General features: G+C 42.6%; 2 protein-coding genes and 1 pseudogene across 3 annotated transcripts in view; 2 read left to right on the top strand and 1 right to left on the bottom strand.

The window, feature by feature from the left end:
* The window catches only part of LOC146329273 (mitogen-activated protein kinase kinase kinase kinase 3-like), a 50443-nt gene extending 45547 nt beyond the window's left edge, over positions 1 to 4896 (bottom strand). For both annotated transcript variants that reach the window (XM_084714496.1, XM_084714495.1), the window contains exon 1: positions 4682 to 4896. In XM_084714496.1, coding sequence (XP_084570622.1) covers positions 4682 to 4777 — 96 coding nt within the window. In that variant the 5' untranslated portion in view covers positions 4778 to 4896. The remainder of the gene's footprint in view (positions 1 to 4681) is intronic.
* A 2240-nt stretch (positions 4897 to 7136) lies between these two features.
* The window catches only part of tmem178a (transmembrane protein 178a), a 14845-nt gene continuing 9481 nt past the window's right edge, over positions 7137 to 12500 (top strand). Inside the window, exon 1 of the mRNA XM_084714494.1 lies at positions 7137 to 7717. Coding sequence (XP_084570620.1) covers positions 7219 to 7717 — 499 coding nt within the window. The 5' untranslated portion in view covers positions 7137 to 7218. The remainder of the gene's footprint in view (positions 7718 to 12500) is intronic.
* LOC146329272 (uncharacterized) lies at positions 11366 to 12400 on the top strand (annotated as a pseudogene).

The raw sequence follows: 12500 nt of genomic DNA, 5'->3' as shown, positions 1-12500 counted from the left end.
TCCTCTTCCTCTTCCTCCTCCTCTTCATCCTCCTCTTCATCCTCCTCCTCCTCTTCTTCCTTCTCCTCTTCCTCCTCCTCCTCCTCCTCCTCCTCTTCCTCCTTCTCCTCTTCCTCCTCCTCCTCTTCCTCCTCCTCCTCCTCCTCCTCCTCTTCCTCCTCCTCCTCCTCCTCCTCCTCCTCTTCATCCTCCTCTTCATCCTCCTCCTCCTCTTCTTCCTTCTCCTCTTCCTCCTCCTCCTCCTCCTCCTCCTCTTCCTCCTTCTCCTCTTCCTCCTCCTCCTCTTCCTCCTCCTCCTCCTCCTCCTCCTCCTCCTCCTCCTCCTCCTCTTCCTCAGCTGATGTCAGACCTGTTTAACAATCAGCTGCAGCAGTTTTCACACTAAAAGCTGAACTCAGATCAGCATCATCACTCAAATTACAACTTTATTGAATTAAATCATAAATTAAACGACGACTTTCACTCAAATCATTTTTTTGATTGTTTTTATTTGTTTCTGTGGTGTGAAATCTTTTATTTGATTAAATATGAAGCTCAATAACTTTATCAACACATTTTGTTGAACATTTTGTTTTTATTGAATATTTTCACTGAAGGTGTCACATGAAAAAAAAAAGAAATTAAGTTTTGATTAATTTACAAATAAAATGAGATGATTTATCTTCATAGTTTCATTCATAATGTTTCTCTCATATAAAATCATTAATAACATTATTGTTGTCAAACTTTGTTCTCAAAGTAAAACACTTTATGATTTATGATGATTTTCTCCTCAATACAAAACCTGACTGGTTTTTTTTTAAGATATTGTGACATAAAACTTAATTTTTGGTCCTTTTAGGACATTATGTCTCAGGAAAGGACAAATGATATTTATTACATCAAAAACAAAGTGTGATGTCTTGAAGTATTTTTATTAAAGTTGTTATTCAGTCAGTTTGTGTTCGACTGCTGAGAAAAGCTCAAACTGTTCATGAACACGTAGAAATATTTTATAGAAATATTTTTCACAGCAACATTTCAGTTCTATTTATGTTCTGTACCGTTGTTTCTCGTGTTTTTTCCTTTTTCCTGTTAATTTATTTCCCTCAGTTCTTTCTGTCTTAAAAAAGAGTGAAATATCACATTTTATATTTATTTTTATAAAACTTTTACAGCAGTACAAATCAAATTTTCTGCAAAAACCAGCAGAACATACTTGAATTAAAATGTCCAGAAAGGGTCAAATGTGTTTTGATGATTTAAAGTGTCCGCGTCCTCGTGTGTCATTTCTTCTTCTCTGTAATTTAACCTCTAACTTCTCATTAACAGTTAACAAAACAAGATACACAGATCAATCGATCGAGAAAATAATTGTTGCAGGAAAGACTTGAAAAATATTCAGTATGTCAAAAGTTGACAAACATGTGGAGGACAGACGTCCATGTTTGTAGAGAATTAAAGGGTCATTCTGTGACGGGCTTAATCAATCAATTAATCAAGAAAATGATGAATAGATGAATCGTCAATTAAAATAATCAAAAGCCTTCGTGTTATCTACCAGCAGTGTGAGCTCACGTGTGATTGGTCAAAACTAGATGATGTCATGTTGTGAACTTATGATTTTATTAAACTGAAGATCTGATGATATTTCACAGAGTGATCATCAATCAGTGTATTGATCAGCAGGCTGATCATCAATATGTGCAGCTGTGCTCAGATCAGAGATGTCAAAGTCAAGGTGGGAGGGTGGGGGGGGGTGAGGATGGGGGGGGGGGTGAGGATGGGGGGGTCGTGTTACAGGAAGCAGCAGAGCCCAGCAGGAGGACGCTGCTGCTGAATTATTGATCAACTTAATGGACAAACTTTCATTTTTTTTCTGCCATCACGTCCAGTTTGGACTCTGAGGACGACAGACGCAGTCACCTGAGATTTCCCATGAGGCCGCAGTCACCAGGACGCCAAGGATACATGACAGACCTCATCCTGACCGTCACAGACAGACGGACAGGGTAAAGAGACAGACAGACAGACAGACGGACGGACAGGGTAAAGAGACAGACAGACAGACAGACGGACAGGGTAAAGAGACAGACAGACAGACAGACGGACAGACAGACAGACAGACAGACAGACGGACAGACAGACAGACGGACGGACGGACGGACGGACGGACGGATGGACGGACGGACAGACAGACAGGTGTGGGCTGCATTTACTGCAGAGATCAATCAATCAATCAATCAATCAGAATTTATTTATATAGCACTTTGCAACACAAAGCAGCACGTTCAGATCAGAGCTGCTGATAATTACCAGGTGATCATCAGGTGATCAAGATGAATGATTTCTACACACCAATCATGAAAACTGATCAATGTTTGGTGTTGCCCCCCCCCACAGTCTACGGCTGCAGGTCCTCTGGACTCAGGTGTTCTGGTACCAGGTACACTTATGAACCACCTTATACTCCAACATGGTGTTTGTTTCAGCCAATAAATGATCAGCACAAATGTTCAGTAACAAGGTTCTGGTTCTGGTTCTGGTTCAGATCAGGCAGACGGTTCCTCCCCATCGCCCCGTTGTTCCCATGTGAGCAGTAAAGTCTTCCAGCTGAACCACGGAGTCCCAAGATGACACCTGTTCCAGGACGTCACCCAGGGAAGAAGGCCGGTTACCAGAGATTTCCCCCCCGTGACACAGAGTAACTTCTGGTTCTCCAGGGGAACACCAACACGGACCACACAGCCAGGAGAACTTGTGAACAAACGGACCAGACTGAGAACAAACAGTGAAGGTCGACACCGTCCTCAGTTATCAAATTAATCTCCGTTTGATTTGAGGTCCAGTATTTTTCTGATCGTCAATAAAAACACTATTATTGTTATTAAAGCGCTTTATGTGTCGACTTTTCAAATATGAAGCAAGTTTTTGATATGTATCTTTGGTAAATCAATTGTTATATAATTAGATAATTAGAAAATTGGTAGATTATCAATACATTAATCAATAGATTAATCGATTAATCGAAAAAATAATCAGGAGATGAATCATTTCCAGAACAGCTGAAGTGAACGGTGACCAGTTTGAAAATGTAAAAAAAGAACACAGAATGTCTCTCGACCAAACGGCGTGAAGAAATGATGTTCCTCTTCTATCGAAGTCCTCGCACTTTTTCTTCTTTGTTGAAAGTTTGTGAAGTCGACTGTGCGTCTAACAAGTCAGTGTCTCTGAGCAGATGTCTGTCTGTTGTCTGAGTCTCGTCCAGGTAACACAGGTGTGAAGGGATCATGGGATCTCGTAGATCTCGTGTCGCGCCGTTTGGTCGAGAGCCTGTGACCCGCTTCAGGATCAGGTCTGAGAGGCTACAGCTGACATTTAGACTGAAAACATGGCGTCTTTTTGGGTCAAACTTTAATGTCGCGGCTTACAGACACTTGGATCACAGCACGCCAGCAGCATGGAGACGTTTTCAAACTGGTCACCGTTAGGGGTGGGAATCTTTGGGCACCTGCCGATTCGATTACGATTACGATTCAGGGGCTACGATTCGATTATAAAACGATTATTGATGCACTTTTTCACAAACACATTTCTTTTTGTCTCACTGAATAAACATTCGTCACTTGCAATTTTTAAAAACAGCGCATTTGTAATAAGAATTCATTTCGATTATATTTTATTAAACTATTGGAAATATGTGCAAACTGGAAAGTACCAACAGCAGCCTGCCGTCTCCCCGACTCCTCCGTCGGGTGGAATCGAGTTACGGCTTCTCATGTTTGTTGTGTTGCCAAAGTATTTTATTTTAGCTCGACACAGCTTACATATAACGTGGCTCTTGTCCAGTTCGCTTCCGCCGTCGACGTTGTAGAAGCCGAAGTGTTTCCACACGGCTGCTTTTAAATTAGAAGGAGCTGTTCGGACCTCATGGCGAGGTGGCTGCCGGTCGGCCATGTTTGTTTTCCGCTGTGCGCGTGTCGCTCCAGGTGCGCGTCCCAAAGTGTCCCGGCGATGACGCGTACCGCGCTTCTTAGTTCCACATTATTTAGAAGCTTCTGTATCACTTTAATTAACAGATTTAAATAATCGAAATTTGGACGTTTGTGAATCGATTCAGATTCGTCCACGTCCGAATCGCGATGCATCTAAGAATCGGAAATTTCCCCCACCCCTAGTCACCGTTCACTTCAGCTGTTCTGGATTTGTCTGCAGTTCAGTTTTCTGCTGAAGCTCCAGGAGTTTTATGAACTGGAGATCTTCATCATCATCATCATCCTCACATCAGAACAGGAGGAGGAGACACTGAGGGACGTTTGTTTTTGGGTGAACTGTCTCTTTAAATTTGTCTTTATTCATTTGAACGACACATATCTGATTCATATCACTGTTGTCTTCACGTGTCGTATTTTACAAGTTAAAACACAAAGGCAGTTAACGTACAGCAATGCATCATGGTCTATAAGATCATCAGCTGGTGGAAATGAGTCTGTCATATATTGTATAGATCATATTTACATCACATGTTCCAGTTCTGCTCAAACAGACAGAAGAACGGTTCTCTACATGGTACTCTGATTACATTTCAGAGTAACTCAGTACTCTCTCTCTCTCTCTCTCACACACACACACACACACACACACACACACACACACACACACACCTGGTTCGGTTTAGTCAACATTGTGTGACGTCACGTACCTTGTAGACGTCGCCGTACGTCCCATTGCCGACCCGCTGGATCAGCTGGAAGTCCTCGTGGGGGTTCTTGCGGGACAGATCCAGACCGGAAGTCATGGTCCCGAACGTAGACCCGAGATCCTGACCCAGACTGACCCGGTCTGACCTGGACTGATGGACACACTGCAGACAGACAGACAGACGAGACTGTCAACACTACTTTAACATGGCTGCTTCCGCGAACACGGCGCATGCGCACTGTCCCATACACAGCTTGGCTGAGAGGATGAAGATGCCTTCACAGACGGTGGGAGAAAATACTTCGATAGATAGATAGATAGATAGATAGATAGATAGACAGATAGACAGACAGACAGATAGATAGACAGACAGACAGATAGATAGATAGACAGATAGATAGATAGATAGATAGATAGATAGATAGATATTTGGAACGGTTTTCATTTGAACTCGTAGAATAAACATGTTAATGAGGAAGAAGTGAATCACAGATGTTCGTATGTTTCCAGTCCAGATGTTTTCACTGTAGTACAGACTGACTTGATATCTTGAAATATAATTTCTGCTGGTAAAAATGTGACTGTATATTTAATAATAGTATGATAATAAGTTGATTATATGACGTCACAGTCTTTATCTCTCTGATAGCTTCAGGTACATTCTGGAAATCAAACAACCAATGACTTTATTCATAACACTGTAGTTTTACAGTAGTTTCATCTGGTTTTACTTGATGATCTGTTCTTTTTTTATTTTGCTTCCTGTTACTCAGATTAATGTTATTTTCATTCATGAGTTGTTAATTTATCAAGTAAATCATCTTCATCATCATCATCATCACCAGCACAGAGTATCTGATCTTCAAACATCTCAACACAAACGGAATCAGAAACGTTCAGAGAACATATCGTGAACGTTACAGAAACATGTTGGGACAAACTGAGACTGCGATGATGCAATGATTATTATTATCGGTACAGTAATTATATATTATTATTATTATTAGAAGTAGTAGTAGTAATAGTAGTAGTAGTATTTCCTGGTGATCTGACAATAAGACTAATAATTATGAGATAATAATGATTATTATAATTTATTGATGATTATTGATAATCAGTGTTGGTGTGCGGTGACAGAGGGCAGAGAGACATAGAAAGACAGCAGGAGAGAGAGAGTCCACACCCAGCTCAGTGAGGAACGTCAAGTCAGCTGCCGTGATGTCACACCAGCACTTCCTGTTTCTGATTTCAAAATAAGAGTTTGATGTTACCGTGAAACTGATTATTTAATCTGAAGGATTTTCATGTTAAATATTGAACAGACGTGATCTTCATGTCACCATGACAACACAGTGACAGACAGACAGACCTATTGTAAGTGTGTAACTGACAACAGTTCTTTGTTTTCAACAACACATTCAAGGACCTTCAAGGCCTGGAAACCAGCTGACTGACGGCTTCAAGCTTTATTTACAGATGTGACGTTCATCATTTCATCGGTCAGAAAGTATCTCATTCATTCCAACATGAAGGACATTAGAGACAAAAACAGTCTCAGTGATGTAGAACATAAAACGATGATTTGAAGATAAAGATGAAGATCTGTTCCTCTGTGTCTTTATTTGGTGCTTTAATTCATTATAATGCAGACATTTGGACTTGAGTCTTCTGACTTGAAAACACAGATACATTTTGTTTGAACCAATCAGACGACAGCAGACAACCGTGAAGAACCAACATTACGTTACTAAACTCCAGTGAAAAACGTTGAAAATTACAAACAGAAATGCAACAAAGTTATTCAACATCTGAGGTCACACAAAGAAAAACTGAGAGTTGAGGCTCTGCTGGTAAAATGACTTGTTTAAGACTTGAAGCTCAAAGTTTAGGACTTTGGACTTGAGTGTAAAGACTTGAGACTTGACTTGTAAACAGATGACTTGGTATCAGGTATTATCTTCATCTTCACTCTCTGATTCAAGCCTCTTTAATGTGAAGCTTTCAACATTTTCTGACATTTCATGGACCAAACAAGATGATGAGATCGACATATTAATGAATGGTGACAATAATCATCACAAGAGAGAAAAGAAAAAAGAAAAAAAGAGAATAAAAGGACCAAATTAATGCATTCCATAAAAAAACACAACAATCCTTATTTTCAGGTGATTATACACTGATGAAAACATACTGATGATTATTATATTACATCTCTGACACACTACACCTTTAACTGTTATTATTATTATTATTATTATTATTATTATTATTATTATTATTATCAGTAGTAGTAGTAGTAGTAGTAGTAGTAGTACTAGTAGTGGTATTAATATAATCACAGTGGCTCCACGAGTTGTTCTGCTCTGTTATGCCAGAAGCCGTTTTATTTTGAAGGCTAACTAGGTGAGCTTCCTGTCCCTGTGCGTGCTACCTGCCGTCACCTTGACGCAGTGTGACGGCCGGGCCGTCAGTCGGCATGACAACGCGCTGAGGAGCAGACTGATGGTGATCGGCTGAGGATGAGGATGGCAGCACAAGATGCCCAGTAACGCAGGAGACACCTGCTCCGGGCCCCGGGACTGCCCTCCCGTCCCGGCCGGTGAGCGAGCCCGGGCCCGTCCGGTGACGGTGACGGTGTCGGCGGTGAGCCTGGTTCTCAGCCTGCTGTCCCTGCTGCTGTTGGTCACCGCCATCAGCACCGACCACTGGTACGAGACCGACACCCGCAGACACAAGAAGAACTGCGACCGCACCGGCTCCGACTCCAACGACCAGAAGAACCGGGAGATGCCCATCTTCCACCTGCCGCTGGTGGACACCGGCAGCGGCGGGGCGCGGCAGCGGGACGTGGCGCTTATGAAGCCGGTTCATGTGGGCAGCAGAGAGGAGGAGCTGCTGGAGAACTGGAGGGCCATCCTGGGGATGGGCATCCTGGAGACCGAGTGCGGCCGCCCGCTCTTCTCCCAACACTCCGGCCTGTGGACCAAGTGTTACTTCAGGGGCCTGGATCCGGACATCGACAAGCTGATCGACAGAGGTACATATATACCTAATATACATTAAATATATACTACATATACGTGTACACACACACACACACACACACACACACACACACACACACACACACACATATGTGTGTGTGTGTGTGTGTGTGTATTATTTGTATATATGTGTACAAATAATACACACACACACACACACATATATATATATATATATATGTGTGTGTGTGTGTGTGTGTATTATTTGTATATATGTGTACAAATAATACACACACACACACACACACTAAAACAAGTGTTACTTCAGGGGCCTGGACCCCCACATCTATCTATCTATCTATCTATCTATCTATCGATCTATCGATCGATCGATCTATGGATGTAAGACTGATTGACCGCCTATATTTCTGGAATGTTTGAATGTTTTCAGTGAATCATCGTCTGGTTGCAGCTTCTTTAACATGATGATTTGCCGTCTGACAGTAAATGAAGAATTCTTGTGTTGGTTGGACAAAAGAAGACATTTTATTGAATTTTTTAAAACATTTTATTTACAAATAATTCTGAAAATAATTTGCAGATTAATCGCTAATGAAAATAACTGTTAGTTGCAGGCCTATAGATACATATATACAGATTCAGTACACGTAGTGTACATGTACATACATTAAAAACAAGAAGAGCTTTAATGTGTCATTGACAGGCTCATACATTATACTGATACACATACAGTTTACAGTAATAACATTAATGTATTAATGAAGGTCAGATACATACTTACTGTATTTATCCTGTACATTAGATACACACTGACTCATATTAGTGTATTTATTATCAGTCTATATGTCTGTAGACATACTGTTTTTTTTTTTACAGTGTTAAAGAAGTTAATTTATTGATCACTTTACAACACAGGGTCATATAGAACCAATCACAACGTTTGTTTACAGTAACTTTCAGCCAGAAAAACTCGGCGTCATGTCTACGATTTAATGGCAGCACCACTTTTTTCATGATGTTATTTCAAACTCTGTATCTCATATAAAATATACATGTGATGATGTCACTAATATCAGGTTGGAGACCTCATCTACCTGTTGGGTCACACGACCTAAAATTAGGGCTGCAACTAATGATTATTTTTATTGCAGATTAATTTGTTGATTATTTTCTCAATTAATCAATTAATTAATCAATCAATCCTGACACAGCCTTGAGTCTGCAGAACTTCATTCAGCAGTACTGTCAGCTGATATGTGTCCAGTGATTAATGTCAGTGATGGTTGAAGATATGTTCTCTGTGTGTGTCTCTCTGGTGTCACACTGGTTTCATCAGACTGGTGTTACAGTTACTGGTTTCAAACCAGGCTGACTGGTACCACAACACTGGTGTTGGAGGGGCTGGACTTGATTTGAGACTGGCCTCAGACTGGTCAGACTGATCTAAGAATTATCTCAGACTGGCCTCAGACTGGTCAGACTGATCTAAGAATTATCTCAGACTGGTCTCAGTACCAGTACACTTTTATCAGTTCATCTCATTCTTTTTTCTCTGATGATGATGATGATGATGATGATGATGATGACTGGTGTTTGTAAGGTTACATGAGGCTGAAATGAACTTCAGTTTAGTGGTGAACTGTTTTATGTTGATGAACATCCAGTCAGAGTTTTCACATCTGGAAAGTTTGTGTAGTTTGAGTGATGTAACTTATGTGATGGCATCATCCATCAAAGAAGCAGATAAACTGAGTTACCCTCCTCTACACCCCAAACTAAATCACGCTAAAATATACTGACAAGATGAACTAAACAATAAAAATATATTAAGTTGTCTAGTCTGTGGAGTATTTGGCTGGTAAATTGGCTGACAAACATCAAAGAAATGTATCTCATATTATATGTGTGTATTATTATTATATTATTATTTGTATCTTTTGTCATGCAGTCAGAGTACAGGCTGAAATGGTCACAGAGCTCGATGAAGTGTGCATGGATTCATCCTGTAAAGCCACGCCCATTTGGGCCAAATACTGTTTTTAGGGCATCCCAAGAGATGGGCCTCATTAACATCATTTCCTGTAATGCACTACTGGGTTTAAATTTGCTATTTCATATTCCAAAATGCAAATGTTCCTTTTGTTAGTGTTTGTCATGTTTTTGTCATGTGTTTGTCATGTGTTTGTCATGTGTTTGTCATGTGTTTGTCATGTTTTTGTCATGTGTTTGTCATGTGTTTGCAGTGTGTTTGTCATGTGTTTGTCATGTGTTTGTCATGTGTTTGCAGTGTGTTTGTCATGTGTTTGTTATGTGTTTGTCATGTGTTTGCAGTGTGTCTGTCATGTGTTTGTGATATGTTTGTCATGTTTTTGCAGTGTGTTTGTCATGTTTTTGTCATGTGTTTGTCATGTTTTTGTCATGTGTTTGCAGTGTGTTTGTCATGTTTTTGTCATGTGTTTGTCATGTGTTTGTCATGTGTTTGCAGTGTGTCTGTCATGTGTTTGTCATGTGTTTGCAGTGTGTCTGTCATGTGTTTGTCATGTTTTTGCAGTGTGTTTGTCATGTGTTTGCAGTGTGTTTGTCATGTGTTTGTCATGTGTTTGCAGTGTGTCTGTCATGTGTTTGTCATGTGTTTGTCATGTGTTTGCAGTGTGTCTGTCATGTGTTTGTCATGTGTTTGTCATGTGTTTGCAGTGTGTCTGTCATGTGTTTGTCATGTGTTTGTCATGTGTTTGCTGTGTGTTTGTGAGGTGTTTGTCATGTGTTTGTGAGGTGTTTGTCATGTGTTTGCAGTGTGTTTGTCATGTGTTTGTCATGTGTTTGCAGTATGTTTGTCATGTGTTTGTCATGTGTTTGCAGTGTGTTTGTCATGTGTTTGTCATGTGTTTGCAGTGTGTTTGTCATGTGTTTGTCATGTGTTTGTCATGTGTTTGCAGTGTGTTTGTCATGTGTCTGTCATGTGTTTGTCATGTGTTTGCAGTGTGTTTGTCATGTGTTTGCAGTGTGTTTGTCATGTGTTTGTCATGTGTTTGCAGTATGTTTGTCATGTGTTTGTCATGTGTTTGCAGTGTGTTTGTCATGTGTTTGCAGTGTGTTTGTCATGTGTTTGCAGTGTGTTTGTCATGTGTTTGTCATGTGTTTGTCATGTGTTTGTTATGTGTTTGTCATGTGTTTGCAGTGTGTTTATCATGTGTTTGTCATGTGTTTGTTATGTGTTTGTCATGTGTTTGTCATGTGTTTGTCATGTGTTTGCAGTGTGTTTGTCATGTGTTTGCAGTGTGTTTATCATGTGTTTGTCATGTGTTTGCAGTGTGTTTATCATGTGTTTGTCATGTGTTTGCAGTGTGTTTGTCATGTGTTTGCAGTGTATTTGTCATGTGTTTGTCATGTGTTTGTCATGTGTTTGCAGTGCGTTTGTCATGTGTTTGTCATGTGTTTGTCATGTGTTTGTCATGTGTTTGTCATGTGTTTGCAGTGCGTTTGTCATGTGTTTGTCATGTGTTTGCAGTGTGTTTGTCATGTGTTTGCAGTGTGTTTGTTCGGAGCATATTGATTTATGTTGGTGTCATGCGTTTGCTGGTTTATTGTTACACCATGAGTGAGGTGGCCGTTTCTTCATGCCACCAGTTTACCTAAACAAAATGTTGGAATGCTGTTGGTCGCATGATGTTTTCAGTCACATGACGTCTCTGCAGCCTCTGGCAGCGAGCAAACCTCAGACCTGGAGGTCAGAGAGGATCTGGAGCCGACAATACTTGGACCACACATCACATTACATCTCTCTGTAATGTGATTACACTACAGCTCTCTGTAATGTGATTACATTACATTATGTTATATATCATTACGCTGCATTAGACTGGACCCTGGGCTCAGATCAGATTAGATCCATTGATCCCTGTGGGGTGGATCAGCCAGCAGCAACAGAGACTCACAAGATACAGAATCATAAAACACAAGAGCCTCGGGGGCTTCGGGGGCTTCGGGGGCTTCGGGGGCCTCGGGGGCTTCAAGGGCCTCGGGTGCCTCGGGGGCTTCGGGGGCATCGGGGGCCTCGGGGGTTTCGGGGGCCTCGGGGGCCTCGGGTGCCTCGGGTGCCTCGGGGGCTTCAAGGGCCTCGGGGGCCTCGGGTGTTTCGGGTGCCTCGGGGGCCTCGGGTGTTTCGGGGGCCTCGGGTGTTTCGGGGGCCTCGGGTGTTTCGGGGGCCTCTGGGGCCTCGGGTGTTTCGGGGGCCTCGGGGGCCTCGGGTGTTTCGGGGGCCTCGGGGTGCCTCGGGGGCCTCGGGTGTTTCGGGGGCCTCGGGGGCCTCGGGTGCCTCGGGGGCCTCGGGGGCTTCGGGGGTTTCGGGGGCCTCGGGGGCCTCGGGTGTTTCGGGGGCCTCGGGTGTTTCGGGGGCTTCGGGGGCCTCGGGGGCCTCGGGTGTTTCGGGGGCTTCGGGTGTTTCGGGGGCCTCAGGGGCTTCGGGGGCTTGGGGTGCCTCGGGGGTTTCGGGGGCCTCGGGTGTTTCGGGTGTTTCGGGGGCCTCGGGTGTTTCGGGGGCCTTGGGGGTTTTGGGGGCCTCGGGGGCCTCGGGTGCCCTCGGGTGTTTCGGGGGCCTCGGGTGTTTCGGGGGCCTCGGGGGCCTCGGGTGCCCTCGGGTGCCTCGGGGGCCTCGGGGGCCCGTCACTAACACCTCCTCTTATCTGTGTGTAGTAACCTGTGGTTTGGTGTTATAAAGCTGCACAGTGAAGTCAGAGTTCATACAAACAACTGAACTGTGACGTTTCTTCACATCTTTATTCTTCCAGCACAAACTGTTGAGCCCTAATGATTGAG

This window comes from Lutjanus erythropterus, chromosome 3, assembly GCF_056507025.1.
Source record: "Lutjanus erythropterus isolate fLutEry1 chromosome 3, fLutEry1.hap2, whole genome shotgun sequence".
NCBI lineage: Eukaryota > Metazoa > Chordata > Actinopteri > Lutjaniformes > Lutjanidae > Lutjanus > Lutjanus erythropterus.
The sequence above is the reverse complement of the archived record's forward strand: the minus strand, read 5'-3'. Positions and strand labels throughout refer to the sequence as shown.